The following is a 26868-nucleotide window of genomic DNA, read 5'->3' on the forward strand; positions in this document are numbered from 1 at the left end:
ACTCTGTTTCCAAGTCAGTGCCTTTGGAGAGTTGCAGAATTCTGTGTTCTTGAGGACTGCTTCTGTTTTGTGCTAAATCTCTGAGTACCTGCTCTGGAGTCGGTGGTTGAGATAGTGGCCTCCTTCTCCTGGGATGACACCCCTGCTGGGCAGGAGCAGTGGCTTCTGGTCTTCTCAGCTTGAATCTTCCAGTGTAGAACCTCCACCTTATGAGTGAGCTGGGATGAGATCGATCCAGACCCCAACATTCTTGGCTTGTCATGGCTCAGGTGGAGCCTCCAGCACCTGCCAAGAATTTAGCTTCTGTAACTCTGGAGGCAGGAGGTGAGAAACGCTGAAATTTCACCAGGTATGAATCATTTTGGGGAAGTGGGTCTAGAGTTTCTCACACTGTCATTTCAAAGTAGAACCTCTATAGGTATTATTTTTATATCTGTTTCACAAATGTGAAAAATAAATCTCAGGAAGTTCCAGCAACTTCTTCCATTTAGGAGTTAGTAGGTCATGGAACCAGAATTTGAATGTAGGCTGCCTGATGCTATTGCTTTTTCAATCACAGTGCTACCTGGCCTTGATAGGACCGCTGATGACAACAGACGGGCAATATTTCTTTTTTTTTTTTTTTTTGGTTATGGATATTCATGAGATACAAAACTGATTGTCACTCCTCATGCCCATGATGTGAGGGCCAGATTCATACTGGCAGCATACCCATTACCACAGATTGCATTTGTACCCCATCTCCCCTGCCCAATTATCCCCAACCTCCCTCCCCCTCCCCTTTACCCCGCACCCCATTTTGTAGCCCACAGAATGTTCTCTCCCTCTGCAAGTCCAACGCACTACTGTGGTCTTTCTTTCCTTCCTTCTTTCTCTCTTAGCTCCCACTTATGAGGAAGCACATGCAGTATTTATCCCTCTGTGTTTTGCTTATTTCACTCCACATAAGTTTCTCTAGGCTCATCCATGTTGTTGTAAATGGGAGTATTTTATTCTTTTTTATGGCTGAGTAGTATTCCATGGTGTGTATATACCACAGTTTCCTTATCCAATCATCCATCGATGGACATTTAGGTTGGTTCCATGTCTCGGCTATTGTGAATAGAGCTGTGATGAACATGGGAGTGCAGGTGTTTCTTCAACATGATGATTTCCATTCCTCTGAGTATATACCCAGAGGTGGGATTGCTGGATTGTATGGAAGATCTATTTGTAGTTGTTTGAGAAAACTCCATGCTGTTTTCCATTGTGGCTGTACTAATTTACAGTCCCACCAACAGTGTAGGATTGTTCCCTTCTCTCCACACCCTCACCAGCATTTGTTATCCACCGACTTTTTAATATTGATAATAACTATGCCACAGGCCACTTCCCAGAGTTCAGGGCTTCAGAGGACGACCATGTTTGTTCTCTGGTGAATTTATGTGGTTTCTCTGGTTTCAGAACAATGCTCTCCCAACCTCCCTTCCTCCGAACCTAGCCACTACTGGCAGCCTTGACATAGAGTGAGTCCTGCCCGCAGACATGGAGGAAAGAGGAACAGGCCTGGCACTTCCTACATCTCCTGCATGCCAAGTGAGTTCCTATCAACCACACTCTTGTAAGTTACCACACTTCTCTGAGCTTCAGTTTGCTCACCTGTAAGCTAGGTATTTCACTAGGCCTCACCTCACCAAGTTGGTGTGAGAGTTAAATGATCCCCAGATCTTCAAAGCAGGTAACACAGAGCCAGGCACACAGTAGGTACTGTTAAACACAACCAGCTCCTCTTATTTCCGTGTCATTCTGCACACAGCAGGTGCTGCCACCTATATGCAGCAAGCAAGTATGCCTAGTGTGGCGAAAGGTGAAGGGCACCAAAAGGAGCCCAGGGCTCGGATGAAACAGATGCAGGTGCAAATGCTGCCTCTGCCACACCAGCCTCTGTGATCACAGGAAGGTCACTCAGGTCTGAAAAATCAGTGTCATTCCCATTAGAGACGTGATGAGATTTTGTTAAAAGCTGTCATAAGGAGTCAGTGAGAGAATCCTGGTAAGCGCCTGTGAAGAAGAGCAGATGGCCTTACTACAATAAGGAGGACAGTGGCAGTGTGGGATATGGAGTGGACTGCACTTCCTGGGCTGATTCTTAAGGGGAAGAGACTTTGCCCTGCTGATTGGGGTTTCCCCCTGAGCACTGAGAACCTAGAAGGGACTAATTATAATCACACACACCAAAAAAGACAATTGTCTATTCACTGACCATCTGCTATGGGCCCTGCATTTTACAACAAAGTAGCTGTCATTCTCCTCATTTTGCTAGTGGGGTAAATGAGGCTTTCGGAGAGGTTAGGAGACCTGCCCAAGGTCACACAGATAATAAAGGCTGAAGCCAAGAACAATTACTGAGATGCATCTGCCGCCAAACTTGTGTTACTGATACTCTGTGATGCTGTGCTGGGGGACGGAGGGCTCACGCTTCCACCAGGCCAGGCAATTGCAGCAGCAGTGACAGCACTTGCTGTGTGCTCAGCACCGTTCTGAACTGTTTGTGAGTGTCGACTCATTTAATCCTCAAAATGCTACTGGACAGGTTGTCTTACCATCCCCTTGCACAGATGAGGAAACTGAGGATGGAAAAGTTAAGTATCTTGGTGGAGCCAGAATTTGCTTCCCAGACATTTGGCTCCTGAGGCTCTACCTTGAACTGTGACTTGCTCATCTCTGTAATTCTTTCCTGACCCACCATCAGCTGAAAGATTCATGAGTATTGGGAATGCTCTAATGATATATCACAGACCAGGACACCCGGGAGTCACCTGGTGCTGAGATGGAGGAGAGGATGTGACGGCAATGGGGGAGCACGGAGCCGGGGTGTCGGAGGCATATCCCAGAGAGACAGACACAGTTGAGTTTGAATGGTGAGAACACATGAGCCACACAGAAAGGGGTGGTGGGGCGATGGAGGAAAGCATTATTCTTGGCAGAGGAAAGAGCTTGTGTAATGGACAGAGTGAGAAAACGCACAACCAAAGGACCACTTTGGGGGAACATAACCGCAGATTTGGAAGCACAGAATTCTGGGGGTGGAAGTGGCACAGCAGGAGGCCTCCCCTGCCTGCGGAGGGGAGCGTGGGCTCCATCCCAAGGATGGGTGGGCATGAGCCTGGCACCCACCAGGCATTCAGCCCACACCCTGACTTACATGATTGAGGGTGAAGTGGGGAGGGGGTGGGTCTTCCACACCAGCCATGCGGTTCAGCCGCACAGAGAAGCAGCTTTACTCACCATGTCGCCCTTCTCTCCCTTGGGTCCAGGAGCACCGACAGGCCCAGTGGCTCCCATGTCTCCCTAAGGGGTTGAAACCAGAGACAATCATTGGGTTAGGTCCTCCAACAGGGCTCGTGCGCACACAGGCTGCCCAGCGCCAACCCTGCTCCAGTTCTCCAGAAGCAGCTGATTTCATCTTTGCCAGCTGCACAGTGGGGCCGTGCATCACCCCTGGAGAGGGAGGAAGCTTCTAAGCCATCCCCCAGCATCACAACTCCAGGAACTAAGGACACCTGGAGAAAGTGGGTACACAAGAGCATTGGATGCTCATCCTTGGGAATATCCCAAGTGTAGACCCAGAGGCCAGGGCCCCAGCAGGGCATGTAGAAGCCCCAGGTTCAGACACCAGCTCTGCCACCTAACATGAGCACATCGCTTCTCTCTTTGGGCCTTGGCCTCCTCCTCCATGAAATGGGCATGTTGTCACGAGGGCGCGTACGATTAAGAGCAAAACGGTGCTGTGAAAACTGCCAGGGGATGGCCGGAGCCACCTGATCACTCACCTTGCATAACAAACTGGTGCCCGGAGCACCCTGGACCCTCACGGCTGTCCAGAAAGAGCAGGAGGGGAGGCAGAGGAGAAAACAGCTCCCACATGGGAGGAAAAGGTTTGCACAGGCGGAGCGTGGAACGGGAACCCAGATCACTTGCCATCCCATGAGCAAGACTGGTTTGGGTGCAGAAAACAGGTGCCCTCAGTCCTACGTATTATCTTTTTCTTTTTTCTTGGGCTGGAGTTTTATCTCTTCCCATTCCTGTCTCATTCTTTACACTCTAAGAACATGTGGCTATTTTGCTGGCACCGTTGCCTCTGCCTGTTCTCAGGCCCTTCCCTGCCTTATCTGTCCTGGGCAGCTCCTATGTGTCCTACTGAATGCAGCTAGGCAGGGCCTCCTGCAAAAAGGCATCCTGAACCCCTCCCAGGTAGTGCGGGGCTCTGTCCTCTCAGCCCCACAGGTTCCTGGACCTCCTCCACCTCGGCTCTCTCCACACTATATTCCACCTGCCTCTTTCATATCTCCCTTCCCACTGGCCTGTGAGTACTGGGGACAGGGCTCTCTGTCACTCACTTTTACATCCCTGCATCAAAAATGGGCCATGGCACCCAGGAGACCTCAGGCTACGCATGTGGACAGACCTGAGCTCTATGTAGGAAAATGGAACCACTGAGAACCACAGCTGTTGACTTAATAGTCTTAACTGTGGGTTGGGATGATTTGACAGTGACGCTCTAGACCAGGATTTCAAATCAGCTATGTGGGGCCAGGATCATGTCTGGGCAGCTGTTTCCACCCCCTCCTCTCACCCATCTCTTCTCTCCTCCTGTCGGGTTCGGGGTTCTGCCGCCCACATGACCTCGGATCTGTTCCACCACAGCAGAGGCACAGCCCCTGTTTCAGATGAACATTTTCTACGTATAGGTCCACAAAGCCCCCAGATATCATTGCTCTTTTCTTTTGTCTGACAGCCTAGAATCTGAGGTTACAGCCCAGGGGTGCTCAGAGAGGCAGAAACCCCTGCTCTCCTCAAAGTGACCACCTGGCACCCTGGACAACTCTGAGCTGCTCTCCACCAGCACAAGGAGGGGACACACCAAGGGAGGGGCACCGAGCGGGCAGGGCATGTGAGTGTGTGTGTATATGCACGTGAACATATGCGTGTGAGGATGGATATGTGTGTGAGCATGTCTGAGTGAGAAGGTGTGTGTGAGCATTGTGAGTGTGGATGTGTCTGTGAGTGTGCTTGTGTGCTTGTGAGTGTATGTGGGTGTGCTTGTGTGTGTGTGTGTGTGTGTGAGAGCATATGTGACTGTGTGCATGTATGAGTGCATATGTGAGTGTGTGCATATGTGAGAAAATATGTGAGTGTGTGCATGTGTGAGAGCATGTGTGAGTGTGTGCATGTGTGGGTATGTGCATGTGTGAGAGCATGTGTGAGTGTGTGCATGTGTAAGTGTGTGCATGTGTGAGAGCATATGTGTGTGAGTGTGTATGTGGGGGTGTGCATGTGTGCAAGTGTGTGTAGGTGTGTATGTGTTAGCATGTATGTGTGCACGTGTGTGAAAGTGCGTGTGCTCACACTCCTATCCTAGCACAGTAGGGCAAAGGAAAGAAGAGCATGAGGTGTGGGAGGAGACCAAGCGGTGCACACAGTCGGGAGGGAGGGAAGAGAGAAAGAAAAGAAGGAGGGAGAAAAGGAGGGAGAAGAGGAGAGAGAAGAAATGAGGAAGGTGGCAGAAGGGGAAAGACTGTCCACCCAAAAGATGGACAAGAAGAGAGAAATTCTCAGGCAAGTCATTTGACCCTCCTTGGCCCCCAATCTTCTCATCTGTAGAATGGGACCGCTGGTGACTCTCATGCAGGGTTGATGTGGGATTTGACTTCATTCATTCAACAAGATTCACTGCCGGCATGTGCTGAGCCCTGTGCTCATGGCAGAGAGCCCTGCAATAGCTGTCCTCAGCCTGCTGTTCTTGCTGTCTACAACACAGGGAGGCTCCTAGTCCAAGCCTGGCACACAGCAGGTGCACAGTCACTGTCCCTGGAATCTAGCAGAAGAGGATGGAAGGCGAGACAGAGGTTGGCAAGAAGAAATAGATTCTATTTGTGCGCAGGTCTGTCTACACCACCAGACTCAGGCGCTGAGGACAGGGCCCTGTCCAAACCACCCATGACCTTGGTGTGGACCTCAGCGCCTGGCCTCAGCAGGTGCTCAATAATGACACACTGAATGACTTTGAAAGTAAGAAATACAGGAGAGGGGAACAGAAAGCGGGGGGGAGAGATAGAGACAGAAAGAAGGCAGAGGTGGGGTAGGACAGGAGAGGGGAGAGAAGTGGGGAAGGGGAGAGTGCCGCTGGGGACACTGTGCACAGGAAAGGGAAGGCAGAAGGAGCAGGTGAAGGGAGAGCTGTCTCCAGGCATTTCCCCACCACACTCAGCTCCTCTTCCAAACACCAGACCAGGCGACGGCCACACAATAATGTCTCCACTCAGCCTTGTGTGACCATGAACTACCAGCACCTCTGTGGGTCTGTTTTCTGAGACCAGAACATTGATGGGAGAAGACAGCCCCACCCAGGTCTGTAAACATTGTACACCTGGGGACAAATGGAGAGGGGGCGGTGGCTCCATGGGTGAGGATGGAGAGCCCCCCAGGGAGCACCTGGCTTTGTGCAGTTAGTGAGTTTGGAAATGTTGTGTAAAAAGAATTTCATGCAATCTAAACAAATCTTAAAAGCCCAACCCCAGAAAGTTTCTGGAACACAGCAAAAAGGATTGATGCAGAACTGAGTAACCATGGAGATGCAGGCATTGGAGCAAACAAGCTCTTTGCCAAGGCTCAGGCGATCTAACCCTTTCTTGCTCATATGTTTGGACTGAGAAATGGAGGTTCTGAGCAGCTAAGAGACTCATTTAGCTCTTATCCTTCTAGCTCAACCTGTTCTGCAGCAAACGCTGCAGGACAGCGATCTAACCCCCCACGTTTGTTCCTTGCATAGAGGACAAGGCAAAGGATCATTCAGGTTTGAAGCTGCACCTCTGCCATGCTGGTACTGACCTTCAAGCCAGGGAGTCCCACAGGGCCATCAAAGCCCTTTTCACCCTAAAGGAAGAAAGACAAAATGAAACAAGTCAGGCTCTGTTTGACTCTGCCCCTTCTTTCATCACTAGTTGGTTATGCACCCCACATTCTCAACAGCCAAGTGCTGACCGACAAGGTGGGCAAGGAATTGCTTTGCTGGAGCTGAGAGCCCCTGTTCTTGAACTGCCATCTTACGTGGGGAACTTGACATAGCCTTGGTGCAGCCAACGGCAGGTAAAAGAAAAACACAAACCCAAGCACAGAAAGATCAGTGCCGTGCCTTCTCTCTTGTACGAGGCTAAAAAAGTCACACACACATAGAAGCAGAGACCAGCATGGTCACCGGGGGCTGGGGAGTGTGCAGATGCTGGTCAAAGGACACGACGTTTCAGTTAGGGGGAATAAGTAATAAGTATTTGAGGTGATGAATATGTTAATTAGTTTGATTCAATCATTTTACACTGTATACATGTACCATCACTCTGTACCCCAAGTGCATGCAATTACAATTTGTTTAAATAAATAAAACAAAAAAGTGGTATGCAAGGGCTATTTTTACCTGAATATAACATCACTTCACTTAAAAAGAAAATTATGTTGCCTGCTATAGGTTCATGTAATTATTGTTCACTAAAATACAAAATGTCTACAAGCTACTCTAAATGTAAATTTTGTTCACTTTTCTTAATGTGTAAAGATCTTGTTACCAATTTAAAAATGTGATCTGTAGTTGTGGATGCCCATAAATGCTGCCATACTGAAAACAAATGCAGCACGATTCACATGATCTTATATGAGGAAATATCACACTTAGGCAAAGAAAGGTGACAAGTGACAGCACATCCATTTGCGTGTGTGCAGTTACCACCACCAGCCGCAATCTGCACATTGTTCACGGCTATGCACTTGCTACTTCAAGAGCATCTATCTTTTAAAATGCATCCACAGATGCCTTTTGCATATGCAATTGAAAATGTCTTTTTTTAAAGAAGGAAATTCTGGTACATGCTACAACATGGATGAACCTTGAGGACATTATGCTAATTGAAATAAGTCAGAAAAGCTTTGAAGTGTGGAGCAGGAAAAGAACTGATTCTTAGCTGCAAAAGTGAGTCTTGAAACAGGGAACACGGCGCCAGGGCTGCTGTGGATGCAGCCAGGATCCCGGAGGCTGGGGCCGCACTGAAGGCGGCCAGCTGCCCTATTCAGGATTCGAGGTTTCAGGCCGGCATTAAAGAAGACTCCTGGGAGCGCCCGAGCCGCGCCGCGACTGAACAGCCCGAGGCGGCAGCGCCGAGAACACGGAAGGCGACAAACCAGAAACAGAGAGCGAACACCCGACCTGGCACAGCACTGTGAGTGATCCCTGGCACAGCTCTGTTTGGGGGGTGGATGCCCACACGGCTCCCACCTGCACCACCAGGCCACTCACCGCCCCGGTGCTGCCTCCATTTTCCCAGGTGCGGGCAGCTCCGCCCTGCTCGGCCATCACTGAGCCCATTTGCTTGGCCTGGCGCGGGGCTTTCCGGAGCCTGCGGGCCGGCCTCCTCTCCCACTCCCACCGCGGTTCTCTGGCGGGGCTGGGGACGTGGGGCTTCCCGACCAGTGTTGGGAGGGCAAGGAAGCACGGGCGGGCCAACTGTCACTCCACCACACCCTGGACTCCGGCCCGGTAAACTTCCTGTTACTGGGAGGCAGATACCATCTCTGCGACCACCAGTTTGGAAAAAAGCCTAACGAATTTCTGGTTGGGAATAGTGTGGTAGGAGAGTTCCCAGGTCCGCTTGAACCTGCCAGAGAGCAGGCTGCAGGTGGGCACTAGACTCGGTTTATACTGGGGGGATAGAAAGGTGAACAAGACCCGAGAAAGATCTACACAGTGCTACAAAGGCACCCAGAGAGACCTGTCGTCTGTGCCTAGCAGAAACCTGGTAGACTTCCTGGGCGAGGAGGTGCTGAGCAGGGTCTTGAAGGCCCAGCTGATAGACGAGGGGTGCAGAAGACACACCCCAGCCCAGCACAGTGTGCACAGAGGGGGGAGACGTGCGGCCAGGGAGGCGGAGACTCGACAGAAACCACACACCCTGTGGGGTCGCCACTGCATGATCTAACAGCCTGGGCCAGAGCACACGGAACGGGGAGAAGTCCTGTACAGGAAGTGAAAGCTCAACAGAGATCACACACCCTGTGGTACGTGATCCACCAGCCCAGCAGAGTCCAAGCTGACCAGAAAGGTGGATCCCCGGAGAAGCCCAAGACCCGAGGCAACCACACACACAAGACACTAGAGGCCAACTGAGCAGTCACGGAGGGAGCCATACCAAATTGGCAACCACAGCAACATCCTAGTTAGTCATTAGTCTCAAACCGGTGGACTGTGAAACCCCCCTGCCACAATGAATAAACACCAAAAAAAAGACACCAGAAATACAAAAAATCAAGAAAGTACACCACCAAAAGTTAATAAATCTCATACTCTAGATCCTATAGAACAAGAAGCCCTTGAAATAACTGACAAGGAATTTCGAGTGATAATTCTAAGGAAACTGAATGAGATACAAGAAAACTCAGCTAGACATCATGATGAAATGAGGAAAAGTATACAGGATCTGAAAGAGGAAATATACAAGGAAATCAATGTCCTGAAAAAAAATGTAGCAGAACTTGCTGAACTGAAGAAGTTATTCAGCGAAATAAAAAACACAACGGAGAGTTTAACCAGCAGGCTTGTCGAAGTTGAAGAGAGAACCTCTGAACTTGAAGATGGGCTGTTTGAAATAACACAAGCAGACAAAAAGAAAGAAAAAAGAATCAAGGACATGGAAGAAAATCTGAGAGAGATATCAGACAACCTCAAGCGCTCAAATATCCGAGTTATGGGTATTCCAGAAGGGGAGGAAAAAGGAGATTCCACTGAAAACATATTCAACAAAATAGTGGCAGAAAACTTCCCAGGTATAGGAAAAATCACAGATCTTCAGATCCAGGAAGCTCAACGATCTCCAAACTTATTCAACCCAAAAAGGCCTTCTCCAAGACATGTCATAGTCAAATTGGCAAAACTCAGAGACAAAGAGAGAATCTTAAAAGCTGCAAGAGAGAAGCGTCAAATCACCTATAAGGGAGCCCCAATCAGGTTAACATCAGACTTTTCATCACAAACCCTAAAAGCTAGAAAGGAATGGAATGATATTTTCAAAATACTAAAAGACAAAGATTGCCAGCCAAGAATACTCTACCCTGCAAGGCTATCCTTCCGAAATGAGGGGCAAATAGTATATTTCTCAGACAAACAAAAACTGCGGGAGTTCACTACCACACGACCACCCTTACAAGAAATCCTCAAGGGAGTACTGGGTTTGGTTCCTGAAAAATAACTACCACTGCCATAAAAACCCAAGAAAAATCTAAACCCGCTAGTACAATAAAAATGGCATTCATGAAGAGAAAACAAGCTAACAAAAACACTATCTACAACCTAAGGAACCAACAAACAAAGAAACCAAACAGTAAATCAGAAAGCAAGGAACAAAAGACACCTAAGACAACCAAACAACCAATAAAATGCTAGGAATAAATCAACACCTTTCAATAACAACTCTTAATGTTAAAGGCTTAAATTCCCCAATTAAAAGACACAGACTGGCTGACTGGATCAAAAAGCAGGACCCAACTATATGCTGCCTACAAGAGACCCACCTCACCCATAGAGATTCACACAGACTAAGAGTGAAAGGATGGAAAAAGATTTACCATGCAAACAGAAAAGAAAAACGAGCTGGAGTAGCTATTCTTATATCTGACAAAATAGACTTTAAACTAAAAACCATAAAAAGAGACAATGAGGGACACTACTTAATGATAAAAGGACTGATCCATCAAGAAGACATAACAATCATAAATATATACGCACCCAATGTTGGAGCAGCCAGATTTATAAAACAAACTCTATTAGACCTAAAGAAGGAAATAGACACTAATACCATAATAGCAGGGGACCTGAACACTCCACTGTCAATATTAGACAGATCATCTAGGCAAAGAATCAGTAGAGAAACACAAGATCTAAACAAGACTCTAGACCAATTGGAATTGGCAGATATCTACAGAACATTCCACCCAACAACCTCAGAATATTCATTCTTCTCATCAGCACATGGATCATTCTCCAGGATAGATCACATATTAGGTCACAAATCAAGTCTCAATAAATTAAAAAAAATTGGAATTATCCCATGTATCTTCTCAGACCACAATGGATTAAAACTAGAAATTAATAACAAACAAAACTCTGGAAACTATACAAACACATGGAAATTAAACAGCATTCTACTTAATGACATATGGGTCCAAGAAGAAATCAAGCAGGAAATCAAAAACTTTATTGAAACTAATGAAAACAATGATACATCATACCAAAACCTGTGGGATACTGCAAAAGCAGTATTGAGGGGAAAATTTATTGCATTAAATGCTCACTTCAGAAGAATAGAAAGATGGCAAGTGAACAACCTAACACTTCACCTTAAAGAACTAGAAAAACAAGAACAATCCAAACCTAAAGTTAGCAGACGGAAAGAAATCATTAAGATCAGAGCAGAACTGAATGAAATTGAAAACCAAAAAACAATTCAAAAGATCAACGAATCAAAAAGTTGGTTTTTTGAAAAGATAAATAAAATTGACAAACCATTAGCATGGCTAACAAAAAAAAGAAGAGAGAAGACTCAAATAACAAAAATTAGAAATGAAAAAGGCGATATTACAACTGATTCATCTGAAATACAAGGTATCATTCGAGACTACTATAAACAACTATACGCCAACAAATTTGAAAATCTGGAGGAAATGGATAAATTTCTGGACGCACACAAGCTCCCAAAACTGAACCGTGAAGACGTAGAAAATTTGAACAGACCAATAACAATAAAGGAGATTGAAGCTGTTATCAGAAGGCTCCCAACAAAGAAAAGCCCAGGACCAGATGGATTCACAGCAGAATTTTACCAAACATTCAAAGAGGAATTGACACCCATTCTTTACAAACTATTCCAAAAGATTGAAACGGAGGCAAATCTCCCAAACTCATTCTATGAAGCAAACATCATCCTGATACCAAAACCAGGTAAAGATATAACCAAAAAAGAAAACTACAGGCCGATATCCTTGATGAATATAGATGCAAAAATCCTCACTAAAATACTAGCAAACAGAATACAGCAACACATACGAAAAATTATTCATCACGATCAAGTGGGATTCATCCCAGGGATGCAAGGTTGGTTCAACATACGCAAATCAATAAATGTGATACACCATATTAATAAACTCAAACACAGGGACCATATGATCATCTCTATAGATGCTGAAAAAGCATTTGATAAAGTTCAGCACTCATTCATGACAAAGACCCTTTATAAGTTAGGTATAGAGGGAAAGTATCTCAACATAATTAAAGCCATATATGCCAAACCCACTGCCAATATCATCCTGAATGGGGAAAAGCTGAAAGCTTTTCCTTTAAGAACAGGAACTAGACAAGGATGCCCACTCTCACCACTCCTATTCAACATAGTGTTGGAAGTACTAGCCAGAGCAATCAGAGAAGAGAAGGAAATAAAGGGCATCCAGATTGGAAAAGATGAAGTCAAACTGCCCCTGTTTGCAGATGACATGATCCTATATATCGAAGAGCTTAAAACCTCTACAAAAAAACTGTTGGAATTGATAAATGATTTCAGCACAGTAGCAGGATACAAAATCAACACACAAAAATCAGTAGCATTTCTTTTCTCCAATAGTGAACATGCAGAACGAGAAATCAAGAAAGCCTGCCCATTTACAATAGCCACCAAAAAAATAAAATACTTAGGAATTGAGTTAACCAAGGAGGTGAAAAATCTCTATAATGAGAACTACAAACCACTGCTGAGAGAAATTAGAGAGGATACAAGAAGATGGAAAGATATTCCATGCTCTTGGATTGGAAGAATCAACATAGTGAAAATGTCCATACTACCCAAAGTGATATACAAATTCAATGCAATCCCCATCAAAATTCCAAAGACATTTTTCTCAGAAATGGAAAAAACTATTCAGACATTTATATGGAACAATAAAAGACCACGAATAGCCAAAGCAATGCTCAGCAAAAAAAATAAAGCTGGAGGCATAACACTACCTGACTTTAAGCTATACTACAAAGCTATAATAACCAAAACAGTATGGTACTGGCATAAAAACAGACACACTGACCAATGGAATAGAATAGAGAATCCAGAAATCAACCCACACACTTACTGCCATCTGATCTTTGACAAAGGCACCAAGCCTATTCACTGGGGAAGGGACTGCCTCTTCAGCAAGTGGTGCTGGGATAACTGGATATCCATATGCAGGAGAATGAAACTAGATCCATACCTCTCACCGTATACTAAAATCAACTCAAAATGGATTAAGGATTTAAATATACACCCTGAGACAATAAAACTTCTTAAAGAAAACATAGGAGAAACACTTCAGGAAATAGGACTGGGCATAGACTTCATGAATACGACCCCAAAAGCACGGGCAACCAAAGGAAAAATAAACAAATGGGATTATATCAAACTAAAAAGCTTCTGCACAGCAAAAGAAACAATTAAAAGAGTTAAAAGACAACCAACAGAGTGGGAGAAAATATTTGCAAAATATACATCTGACAAAGGATTAATATCCAGAATATATAAGGAACTCAAACAACTTTACAAGAAGAAAACAAGCAACCCAATTAAAAAATGGGCAAAAGAGCTAAGTAGGCATTTCTCTAAGGAAGATATCCAAATGGCCAACAGACATATGAAAAAATGCTCAACATCACTCAGCATCCGGGAAATGCAAATCAAAACCACATTGAGATACCATCTAACCCCAGTTAGGATGGCTAAAATCCAAAAGACTATGAACGATAAATGCTGGCGAGGCTGCGGAGAAAAAGGAACTCTCATACATTGTTGGTGGGACTGCAAAATGGTGCAGCCTCTATGGAAAATGGTATGGAGGTTCCTTAAACAATTGCAAATAGATCTACCATACGACCCAGCCATCCCACTGTTGGGAATATACCCAGAGGAATGGAAATCATCAAGTCGAAGGTATACCTGTTCCCCAATGTTCATCGCAGCACTCTTTACAATAGCCAAGAGTTGGAACCAGCCCAAATGCCCATCATCAGATGAGTGGATACGGAAAATGTGGTACATCTACGCAATGGAATACTACTCAGCTATAAAAACGAATGAAATACTGCCATTTGCAACAACATGGATGGACCTTGAGAGAATTATATTAAGTGAAACAAGTCAGGCACAGAAAGAGAAATACCACATGTTCTCACTTATTGGAGGGAGCTAAAAATTAATATATAAATTCACACACACACACACACACACACAAACCGGGGGGGGGGGGGAGAAGATATAACAACCACAATTATTTGAAGTTGATACGACAAGCAAACAGAAAGGACATTGTTGGGGGGGAGGGGGGAGGGAGAAGGGAGGGAGGTTTTGGTGATGGGGAGCAATAATCAGCTACAATGTATATCGACAAAATAAAATTTAAAAAAAAAAAATAAAAAAAAAAATGGCAAAGATGGTAAATTTTATATTATGTGTATTTTACCACAATTTTTTTTTAAAAATGAAAATTACCTTTGAGGAAAGGTGAAGGCAGGGTATTCTAGGACAATAGAGAATACAGGTTATCACTGGGTGGCCCTGTGTGTTTGAAAAGGAAATGTAAGAAAAGAGGGGGTGTGCTCCAGACCCCTCCTCTGAAGCGGTGTCTACAGTTTCTCCCAATTCTGACGGAAGCTAGTGTCAGGTAGAGGAGAGGTAGGAGCTAGATGTGGAACTTCTCGCAAGCTGGGTATATTGGAGATGCATTGGAGACTGCGTGGGAGTGGCACAATGACATTTGTGTCTTAGGAGGACTTTCCAGGTGAGGAGACTGGAGGCAATCAGGAGGGCTAGAGGACTGCAGCTGGTGTGAGAAGCTGGCACAAGCAGTGGCAGGTGAATGGAAGGAGGGTGACTGAGGAGCGTTGCAGAGCCCACCCTGCACCTGCATGTGAAGACCAGCGGGGAGGAGTCCGGGCTGAGTGGTCCTGATGCCCTTCACTGTGTGGGGAGGATGGGACATGGGCCGTGGCGGGAGGAAGTTCATGAGTCACCCTCCGGACTTGTCTGGCTTGAGCTGCCCTGCGGGGTTGTCTGCTCTGGTGACCAGTGGGGTGCGTGGATTTAGTAACGAGGATAAGGGCTGTGTGCAGATACAGACATGGCAGAGGTCGGAGCACAGAAAGCAGCTGGAGCAGAGCCTGTGGGCAAGTCTCTCACCACCATTAAGTAAATGTGCCCTGAGCCCCCGCCAGGAGATGAGTACTGTGCAGGGCGTCGTGGGCACACACACTTCCCGTTGAGTTATGTGGGCAGGTGAGGTTTGCGGGATGTCTTATCTGGTCCGGGGACCGTGCCAGGACTGACGACAGAGGCAGGCCCAGCTCAGCACAGTGCAGACCCTGAAGAAACAGTTGTTTAGAGGAGACCATCAACTGTAAACAGCCATTTAAGGTCCCTCCTCAGTCTTGCTCAGGTAGGGTTACTTGCTCGGCCTGAGTTATGTGTGGCATGAACAGAACACCTGAGAATGGGGGGTTTATAGCAACTTATTCATATATGTGATATTGTTCCTGTAAGAGTAAAATCCACCAGAGCTCTTGGCCAAGTTTGCTTTTTAACACTGCGTGTCTGGAGTCAAATCCACTAATGCTCGCAAGCACAGCATTCAGTTGCCTTGTGGGTTTTGTTCCTTTGCCAAAACTAAAACAGAAAGTTTGCCCCGGCTAACTGTGACTCAGGCACTTGTGCTTATGAATCCAGATTCTCTGGAGGAATTGTGCTGTCTGAGCCTGTTGGGCCGAAGCTTCCGACCCCAGGGGAGACCAGGAGGATTTCAGGAGCGCAGCCCACCCGCAGGTGCGCAGCCCCGGCCACAATCGGATCTGCAGGCAAGGGGGATGACAGCCTGGTTCCCCAGGGCAGCAGGGTTCCCTTCTTGTCCTCCTGTTGGCAGCCCGGTCAACACACCAAGCCTGAGGCGGCCCTTCCCTGGGGAGGAGCCGCGTGGCTGGGGCTGCAAAGCTCTCCTTAGGAAATGCTTTCTGGAGATGCAGGTATTGGACTTCACGGCAGGCAGCTGTGGTCAGCGCCGCCTGGGTGCAGTGAGCCACCATGGTGGTGGTGATGGGGTGGTCATGGCTACCCTTCCCCCTTTGCTGTGCCCTGTCCGTGCTAATCTCTCAGCAGGGCTGTTTTCCTCAAAATCTTCCATTTATTCTATTTACAAGGCAGTACCTATGGCAGAGTGGCTGCGGTTTGCAGCTGTTTACAAGGAAGCCCGAGCATGGGTAACAGACGGTCCATTCTTTGCTATGGTGGGAGACCAAGGAACGCCAGCTGAGGGAGGGTGCAGGACCCGGTGCTGCTGCAGCGTGAGAGTCTGAGCCCGGGTGCACATTGCTGGTTTGCTGCCTTTGCAAGAGAAACCCTCCACAGTCCGATATGGCCACCAAAGAGTGGCATTTGTATAAAGAAACCTTATTACAGATTTTTTCATATGCAATCCAATGGGAGAATAATATTCCATTTGGCAAGTTGTGGGCTTTTGAAGGAAATGGTATTTTGAAATGCGTTCAAAGGATGCACTTAGGAAGCAAACTCATTCCTAGCACCAATGTTCTGTAATAAGAACAAATAGGAATGGACCCTTAGTGTGTACTCAGTCCTGGGACTCATAGGAACAGGGTGGGAGAAAGAATAATCACTATTTCAGGGGGTTAGAGGCCTCAGTTCTTGACCACATTCCAGAACCTCTTACAACTTGTACGGCCTTTGTAAGGCACCTTTCTGGGCCTCAGCTGCTTCATCTGCAAAATGGGGTTAATCAGCTGGTCCAGCTAGGGCCCTAACCAATTAAAAGCTAAGAGTCTATGAATATTATCAAAAGCAAACAATTTCAATGTTTGCTATCTATTAATATGGAGAAAAAGCAAGTTACCAAGCAGTACATATGTATTATTTTGGTCAGGATGTAAATATTTGCATACCAAAAATGCTTAGCAGGACAGTGACCCAATTGTACACATTTCTGAAATTATCTTTAGCTGGCATCTTATGATGATTTGTTTTTTCTTTTTCTCTGCTTAGATGTAAATTCTAATTTCTCCATAATGAAGATGAATTGCCTTATATATATATATGTTACACCAAGTGACACTCACATTTGATAGAATGATGTTTCCCCCCAGTGGTTTTTTCCTTCTGCCTCATCATCAGAACTTGTTTAGTTTTTCTTTTCTTTTTTTTTTTTTGTACCATTCTCTTCTTTCATTCCCTTCCTCAGTTTCCCTCCCCAATTTTAAGGCATTTTCAATTAAAAATAAATATTTTCCCAGGTTTTTGACTTTCAAAAAAAAAAAAAAAAAGAAAAGAAAATGTCTTTTTTTGTGTGTATTTGGCCTCGCCTAGTGTCCACCAGAATATCTTAATGGAGGTTTGGTTACAGAGATGGTAAATATGGATCATGTTGACCCAGCCAAAAAAAAAATGTTTTGCAAACGGAATTGAAGGTTTAAACCTTTGGAAACAAAGTCTGCCTGGGGCCAGAGTTCTGCCTCCTGGAAGAGAAGTCTCTTGTGTTGCACTTTGATAGAAATGAAGATGTAGGAGGCAGAAGCAGCACCTGCTGCAGGTGTGTATTGTGAAGTTCTTCCATGTGCCTTTGGGGGTGGGGAGGAGAGTGGAGAAGCAGCCGCCCTCCGCCCGCCTGTGCGTGGGAAGTGCTCCAGCAGGCCTGAGGGGAGGCTCGCTAAGCAGACTGCAGGGCTTTTGAGGGCAATATTCTATTTGTCTTAACACCTCAGTGTACAGCACAGGACACAGCAGACAGCAGGTGCTTAATGGTCAGAAATAAGGAATGAGGTAGTGAATCAAGGAACAGGTTATTGAGTGACCTTGTCCTGCCAAGCGGAAGACAGGGTGTGTTCCTTCATCTCTCCCTCCTTTCTGTCCATCCACCCACCCATCCGTCCGTCTCTTCAGACCCTGATCCACTTATCTATTAATTCAGCCATTACTTAATAGCTTTTGTGGAGCAAGCTATACATTAAAAGCTGAAAATACAGACATGCGAAGGCCCAATCTGTAACTTACAAATGTATGGAAGTAAAGACAAGGTGACATTCACAATGCAATATGGTCACTGTCGTGAAGGATGAAAGCACAGGAAGAGAAAATGGATGTCACATCTTAGAAACAGCAGGTGCTGAATAAGTGGTTACAGAATGAGTGGATAGTGAATAATGGAAGGAAAGAAAGGAAGAAAGGGAGGGAGGGAAGCGGGAGATTGCATGGTGATAATGTGCTCAGAAAAAGATTCCTTGAGGTTGTCTTGAAAGAAGAGTGGTCACCAGCCAGGTAAAGGAGGTGGCCGGGGGAAGATGCTCCAGGCGGAAGATGCTGCACACGTGAAAGCCAGAAAGCAAGGCAGACCATGACACTCCAAGGAACCAGAAGTTCCTGCCCGGCCTGGAAATTGGCAGGAGGAAAGTGGAGTGATATGAGGCAACATGGGTCACACAGGATGCAAGTAGAGGAGGGAAAGAGTGTCCTTAAGTCACACCAGGGGGGTCAGTGGGGAGCCACAGGGCATTTGTGGCTGGAGGGTGGGACGATGGATGGGAAAGGGAAGGGGAAGGCTGGCTAGGGCCCAGACTTCCCTCCTGGGGTCCCTTCCAGAGACCACAGGAGCTTTTGTGGGACATATCCACGCATAGGCCTGGCTCTGTGGAAAGCCTTGGCCTGGGCAGAGCTGGTCTTGGCCATGCTGCCTGGCACGGAGTCTGCCTGTGTGCATGGTGGCTAGTGACCAAAACACCACAATGCCGTTTCTCTTCTCATTTGGGGTTCTTCAATGAAAACAAGGATTCAAAAGGATTTGAATTTAGACAGCTGCTTCTGTCATTTCATTGACATGTGAGAAGCAGATCAACAGATGGGCTGCCGCAGACCTCCGCCTGCCAAGAGGTGGGTGGAGGAGGAGCCGGCTGCCCTGCGCTGCGTGCGCCCACCCAGGCTCCTCCCTGTGCCTCCTGCCATCCCTAACCCGGGCACCCGGCTGGGCTGGGGCACACCTTAACGTCACCTACTGCCCCAAAAATGCCTCGGCTCACAGCATGACTGAGCTGGCTGCCAGTTTGGCCTTCCTGTAAGCTGGGCCAGCACCTGCCAACCCCACTTGGCTGAGAGTTCTTGAGGTCTCCCTGCCTCCCCAGGCTCTGGCTCTCTGCGTGGAAGAAAAAGAGGCACAAAGGGTGTGAAGGAGAACAGAGCAAGGGAAGAAGAAGAGGAGGAGACCGCCAGGACAGGTTTATGGAAAGAAAAGCATTACCGAAGTGCCAGAGCGTGTGCCCTCCAGTTAACTCCGGCCATCCTCTCAGCATTTGGTCTGTGCACCCCTAGTCCCTAGAAGGGTCTCTGAGCACTTCCCGCCTGCAGACACCAGGCTGCAGGTGCAGACAGGGTAGGTCACAGCCACACACTGGAGGTTAAGGGCCTGGGCTATCAGGCCAGCAGAACTCATAGAGACCTTCCCTCTGCTCAGATAGTGAAAAAAAATTTCTTTGTTCTTACAAAGGGCCACTGGTGTGCAGAAAAAGAGAACCAATCACAGCCTCAGGCACACAATAAGACATTTAACCTAGGCTACGGATGGCCATGCTGGTATTCATAGAAATGCAATGCTTTTTAAACCCAGGAATGAATACATAAACTTCAGTCATGCATACATTCAGATTGTAGTGTGGCTAGTGAAAGGCAGCACCGGGAAGAAAGGGATGAGGGTGTGCGCCAGCAGAGCGTGTCTAAATCCGCATTCGTTGTCTTCTTATTCCAAAAGTAAATCTAGCTTGACTTAGTTGCACTTGAGTGGAGATGGCACAAGTCAGAGCAGAAAAACCTCAGGGATGTCAGGAAAATGTGAATCAGAGCTGCTTCTGAGGATCTCCCCTTCCAGTGTGCATAAAAATCAAGACACGAGAGGTCCCAGGAGTAGGAACGGTGCTCTCAGCTGAAAGTCATCCAGGGTCTGCGGCCATTGTGCCCTGGCAGGTGCATGACGGGAACCTCCCACCTCCCTGGGGCTCTGGGCTCGCAGCTGAGGGTGGGCTGCAAATGGTACCTTTTCTCCAGGTGGGCAGGAGCAGTTGATGGTCTTCAGAAATCCAATCTGTTCACTGCCTGGGGTGGGAGGCCGCTGGGGCAGGGGTGGAGGCTCTGTCACCACAGTCACCTGGCACTGGAAGGAAAGCCCAGTGGGTCAGCACCTGGCTGTTCACTCAGCAACCACAGCCCGACAGGGGCACAGTCTCTGGAGCTTCCCCAGAGCCAGGCATGCAAAAGGGAACCAGAAAATGCCAACACCTGAGTGTGGCATGGAAGGAAGGTCAAAACTGACAGTAGGATCCTGGCTCTCCCAGGGCCTTGGAGCGGACGTCCTGGCCACCCCAGTCTCAGCCACTTCACTGGCTGGCTCAGCAACACCTCGAGCCTCAGCGTTCCCCTCTGTAGAATGGGGACAAGGGCGTTTCCATCGCGACATCATGAGGAGGATTTAATGAGACAACACGGGAAAAGTTCCACCTCAGGGTTCCACACCCAGTAGGGCCTCAAGAATTCCTTCTCTCCTTACCCTCACAACCTCCTCTTCCTCCTCATCTCTCTCCTTTCTTCCCTCACCCTCTGTCTTCACAACCAGGTCCATCTGGCTACATATCCCCGGCACCTGCTGTATACCTGCATGCCATAGAGTCCTGAGATGGGCACGCTGGGTGAGCGTTGCACATGGCTTTCACCCTCCAGCCATTGGGAATAGGCTTGATCACTGCTTCCACCTTTCAAGCAGGCCTTGGAACTAGGATTTGGTAATGAAGGTAGTGGGGGTTGGAGAGGGAAGCAGCCTCAGGTCACACTGACAGAGACCCAGACTGCCCAGCCTGGGAGCTCCCGCATGTCTTACTCTCTGACCCACACCCTGTCCAGCCACGAGTTAGAATCCCAGCAATGATCACTGGGCTCCCTCTCAGGCCATGCTCTGACGGTGGGCATGACCTCTGCCTCCCTCTGGAGCCCACACATCCAGGTCCTCCCAGCCTCTCTGTGCAAACGTCCCTGCTCACCGGGCCAGAGGGGATGTCACAACAAGTCTCCAGTTCTGAATGTCTCGAGTCACAGTAGATCACAATCCGCTGCAGGTCAAACTGGAACGGAAAATAAGGAGAGAGGATGAGTTTTAGGGACTTTAAAACCCAGAAACCTCCATGGTTTCTGAAAGGTCCTGCCCAGGTATCAGGCCCCACTTCTTCCCCAGGGTCCCTCCTGATCCCATCCGAGTCACTCCTGCCCTGAGCCCCACTGCTGGGCTTCACAGGGAGCTTAAGCATCATCTACTTACATCCCCACCTCCAAAAGTGAGCCCCACAGCAAGGGAGGTTCGTGGCACATCTTCAAGTTCACGTGCGATTCTACTCTGAAGGAGCCGCAGCCTCTGCCCTCAGTCACACACACATACAACACGGGCACACGCACGCAGGCACAAACACACGGGTGCATGCACACACACACACAGAGGCACAAACACACGAGTGCATGCACACACATGGAGACACACATGGGCACACACACACGAGCACACACACACAGGCACACACATGGGCACACACACACTGGCACGCCACCTGCCCCTCCCCATTCCACTGTCACTGCATTTAATGACATCCTCAATGATGCTATTGCAACAGTCTTCAAAGGTTCCATGTATCCCTATTTTCAAATTCTCCAGTTATCTCCACACATTTGCTTAAGTGACCTTTTAAAATAAAAATTTGCTCCTATCACTACCTTTAAGACCACAGCCCCTTAAATACTTAAAACATAAAAAATGTAAACCTTAAAGGTGCTGTGGTGTTAAATGCACATGCACACATGTGTACACACTCACACACGTGCACACACTCACACACACAGTCCACAGGTAAAGCCTAAGTCTTTCTGTGGGACTCTCCAACCCTCCAGGGCCTGGCTCTGCCTGGCTTCCCAGGTGTCCCTCTGCACTTTGCAACACAGGACCTCATAGTGAGCCACACAGAAACCCTGCATTGACCACAGTCATGCCTTCAACTGTGGTCCCCCTTCTAGGAAAGCCCTTGAATGGTGAGCAATCTCCTAGTCACCTCCCAAAACCACGGTCAGGCACCCCCTTCCGCGGTTGTTTTTAAAATATTTCCATGGATTCTCTGATACTCCTCCCTTCAAGAAATGAAGCCTAATTCTCCTCCGGTTGTGTGCAGGGTGGACTTAGTGGCTTGCTTCTCATCAATAAAATATGGCAGAAGTGATGGCATGTCACTTCTGAGATCAGGTTATAAAAGGACTGGCTTCTGTCTTGGGTCTCTCTCTCTCTCAGATCATTCACTCTGGGGGACACCGACTCATGCTGTGAGCTGCTCTGTGGACAAGCTCATATGGACAAGAATGAGGGTGGCTTCCAACCATCAACCAGAAAGGAGCTGAGGCCTTGAGTTCTACATCCCACAGGGGGCTGCCCACAGTCACCCAAGCAAGCCTGGAGGTGGGTTTCTCAGCCCTGTTTAAGCTGAGATGACGGCAGCCTCCCTAGAGACACTGAGGGACAACCACCCAGTAAGCTGCTCCCAGATTCCCAAGCCACAGAATACATGAGACAACCCATGCTTGTCTTTTCATCTGCTCCTGTTGGGAGGTGGGAGGGGTTGTTATACAGCCACAAGTAACGGGCACACCTCCCTCTTCTGTCTATAAGAGTTGAGCAGACCTCTTCCTACCATGTCTGCTCCTTGCACACACACCTAACACAGAACAAAGCAGACAAGAGGTAATTACATGCCAGTGTCCATCTTCCTTCTGGGCTCCAGGATTCTTGAGAGCAGGGACCGAATCCCAGGCCCACTGCCTTCTTGCACATGTGGCTGGGGTTCCTGGCACAAGGGGGAGGGGAGCTCTGGACAACCCCAGCTCTTCCCAGGCTCTGCATGGTGCATGGCATGGCTCCAGCTCCCCCTAACCCTGTCCGCAACTCTGCTCACGTCCCCTCAGCCATGCTGGTTCATGTCCCCATCCTGACCATGTCCTCCAGCATGCCAAGCTCATCTGCCCACGTGCCCAGGCCTCGCAGTCCCCACCGCCCAGGATGACATCTCCTCCTGCTCTTCCCATGGCTGCCTCCTCTCTCCTCTCATGTCCTTGGCCCCCCATCCATGCCAGGCCCTCCCTGTCACTCCAACACACCCACTGTCCTGTACATCCTCCTACCAGCACTTGCCATGACAGATCATGGTGTATATGTTTCTTAGTTCACTTTGTAAGTGTTTCCCCCACTAGAACATAAACTCTGAGGGCAAGCCTCTCCTGCCTCTTCTCCTTGACTGTGCCCCCACACTGGAGAAGTTCCTGACACATAGTAGACGTCCCCTAAGCACAGGATCAAGGGCTGAATGTGTGTGTGAATGAATGTATGGACGTTTATCAAAAGGAAGTTGAGCTGAATCGAGGAAGGCAAGGACACTTCCTTTACTGGATGCTCTCCCCGTGCCCCACTCTGGCCCGTGCTGGACTCAGGAGTCCCTCAGCCAACTGACAAGGTGCACGGCCAGCTGCCTGGTCCCCGCTCCTGGCTGTCTGGAGTGCTTGTCAAAGCGGACCCCTCACCCCGCAGACTTCAGTAGAAACGATAGCAATTCCATTCATCTGTCTGTTTTATTTCCTGTAGAGACACCAGCTCAGAAACAGGAGAAAATGACAGAACACAAAATTGTGACTTTGAACAAGGCCTCTCTTCCAGAGACAGTCCTGCTTTCTTCATCAGCAACATGCACTCCCAGCAGCTGGGCCCATCTGGCAAGGCCGCGGGGATGGCGACAGAGGAGGAGGAGGCGGGGGAGTCAGGGTGTGACAGAGCACAGCCCGCCTGGGGCCTGGGCTGAGGTGGGTTGGGGGGACCCGGGTGCCGGGAGGGGCCCCTTCCCAGGGGCCAGCAATCGCACCATTCCCCTGGCCATCCTAATCCTCCCTCGCCCTCCCTTGCCTCCCAAGCCCAGGGATTCCACCTCGGGCAGCCCTCTGCTCCCCACTCCTGTCTGAAGCCTGCTCAGGGATCGCCCTCAGCCATCCAGGCTGGACTACTGCAGGGGCCATCTCCTACTTCCCGGCTCCTTCCTTTCCCTCCCTCAGCAGCACAGTGGCCCTTTGCTGGCCGCAGACTGGAAACCACTTGGGAGCACAGAGAGCTCAAAGTCTGAGATCACTCATGTCAGCTGCTTAAGGCACCCCCATCCCCTGAGCCTCACTTTCCTTTTCTGTCAGATGCTGATACAGCTCAGAGCGCTATGGCGAGATCAAGGGAAACAGGGCCCATAAGGACACAATGTCAGCCACAGATGGTGTTTTAGGAAGGCTGGCGTCTCTCCCCACAGTGCTTAATGCCCTGAACCAGGTGGTTACAAGCACCTGGCTGAAGCTTTTGGAAGTTTTACGGAGGGGTAGAGAATGCACTGGTCCTCCTCCACATATGTCACTGGTACTTGTCTTCGGTGTACAAATGCAGCAGGAACAGAAAGTGGGCACAGCACTCCACAGATGCGTGTCAGAGGTTCTAGGATGCCCCAGAGTTTGGTACCAAATAGACACTCAGTTAATGCCCGTGGGGAAAAGAGGGGACGAGGACCCACCCGAGTCCTCAGAGTCTGCATTCTTGAAAACAGGGGCCCGATTACTGGCCCAGTGTAATTATCAAGTCTAAAAGTAAGGACAGAGACCTAGACGCTCAGACTCAAAGTAAAGCATTGAGCTTAAAAACAGACTGGGAACCCCTGATTAACTGTGCAACTTTGAGCAAGTTATTTAATCTCTCTGTGTGAATTTCCTCACTGAATGGGGGCAGATGACTTCTCAGGGATTTGAAGAGAGTTGAGGCAGGCACACAGCAAAGCACTAGCTGTGCTGTGGTGACTCACGTGCTCACTGTTCAATCTACACAGGGTCTGTGCCTGAGGTCAAAGGGTGCTGACCCAGGACATGGGGCCAGCAGGAAATGGTCAGAGAGCTAGAGTGTGCACTTGGAGAAATCCCTTAGGCTCCTGGGGGGTGATGGCTTCTCAGCCCAGCCAACCCATCTTCTGGGGAAAAGAGCAGGAAATGGGAAGAGAAGCAGAAGGGGACTGGAGGGGATGGTTCGGGGGGAAGGGACCTCAGCATCTTAGCTTCCCCAATAAGCTCCAGCCTGAGGCCCAAGGCCCATCTGCTCAGGAACACACCTCCACACCCCATGACTGGAGTCCCCTCCCCTCCCCAGGAGATCCCCCAAGTCAGTGACTGGCACCCTGTCCATCAGTCCAGATGCCCATCAACTCACTGCACCTCCTCTCTTGGCGACCGTCACCAGGACCCGCCTCCCCACACATGGACCCTGCCCCAGCACAGACCCGCGGCTTCTCTCATCCTTTCCCAACAAGTCTCTGTGCCCCCCAGTTCCTCCTCCTTCTTCACATCCACCTTGCTCTCTGCAGCCCCAAGACATTCCTTAGGGCCAGCTTTAACCCTTCCCAGCTCTGGCTGTGCTTCCCCCACGGGCTGATCTCCAGGCCTCTGTGTGGAAAGGCCTGGCCTGCCTTCCTTGCTGCCTCACCTGACACCTGCAGCCAAGCTCCCACCAGCTCACAGGGCTGCACACACAAAGCTGTGTTCTAGTTCATGGCTTCCAGCTCTTTGCATAGACAAATGCTACTCAATCTTCGAGGTTCATCCCAGGAGTCACCTCCTCCAGGAAGCCACCCATGTCCACCACCTCTGCCCTTCCCCCATATATTTACCCTGCTCATCGAGGTTGGTGATCTCTCCTCTGGGCCCTATAATATCTGCTGCTTATTTCTATTGTGGAGTTCATTTAACTGGACTGAAATGACCTCAGTGTGAGTCTTTCTTCCATAGGAGACCATAGGTTCCCTTGAATCAGTGATCTTTTTCTATTTATTATGCATAACACTGCTGAGAGCCTGCAGCATGTCAGTAAGAAGTGCTGAACAAGACAGGGACGGCAGCCACCATTACAAGGCTTTTGTTCTCCCAGGACAGACAGTTGGTGGCTACTTGATCACACAAAGCACAAGGCACCAGCGGGTGTTCTGCTGCTGTTGATGATGTGGTCTGGAAGGACCAGATTGCAATGCGCAGAGAATGCATCATGTGGATTTACAACCCCTCCCCACCCCTGACTAGATGGATGATTTGGGGCAATTTAAAATAGATGTATTTTGTGGTTACATGAAATACATGAATGTATACATTTGACAGAACTCATCAAGGCATACATTTAAGATCTGTGCATTTTATTGTATATTGTTTTACCTCAGTAAGAATGACATAAAATATGTATTTATTGAGTGAATTAATTTAGCCTCACTGAGCCAACGTTTCTTTATTTAAAACATGGGGACAGTCTTGTGAAGAAGATTCGATCAGAAATGAGGTGAGGGAGCATTTTAGTACAGTGCCTGGCACAGGGTATCTGCACAACGAGCTAAAATTAGTAGCAGACTGAATAATGATTTTTATAGCTTTCCTTTGATTTTACTACTTTCTTTGCTTAATTTGCATCTATATTCATATTTCATCCCCTCAGCAACTGCATATAGAAACAAACAAACAGGGCATGATTTCCATTTCAGAGATTAAACAAATAAGCAGACAAAGTGTGAGACTCACAAGCAGCGTGTGACATGCACGTGCCCCCTCGCTTGTTGGAGATGGGGCCAGTGGGAGCCACAGTTTCGTGTGTATGCACCTG

The 26868-nt window shown here is 48.3% G+C and overlaps 1 protein-coding gene across 1 annotated transcript in view; it reads right to left on the bottom strand.

The window, feature by feature from the left end:
- The window catches only part of COL22A1 (collagen type XXII alpha 1 chain), a 274799-nt gene that overhangs the window by 190152 nt on the left and 57779 nt on the right, over nt 1-26868 (bottom strand). Inside the window, exons 7-10 of the mRNA XM_063079935.1 lie at nt 21170-21250; nt 20173-20289; nt 6871-6915; nt 3268-3330 (exon numbers count right to left, since the gene is read on the bottom strand). Of these exons, the coding sequence (XP_062936005.1) occupies nt 3268-3330; nt 6871-6915; nt 20173-20289; nt 21170-21250 (306 nt within the window). The remainder of the gene's footprint in view (nt 1-3267; nt 3331-6870; nt 6916-20172; nt 20290-21169; nt 21251-26868) is intronic.

The sequence above is a fragment of the Cynocephalus volans genome, chromosome 15 (assembly GCF_027409185.1).
Source record: "Cynocephalus volans isolate mCynVol1 chromosome 15, mCynVol1.pri, whole genome shotgun sequence".
Lineage (NCBI taxonomy): Eukaryota > Metazoa > Chordata > Mammalia > Dermoptera > Cynocephalidae > Cynocephalus > Cynocephalus volans.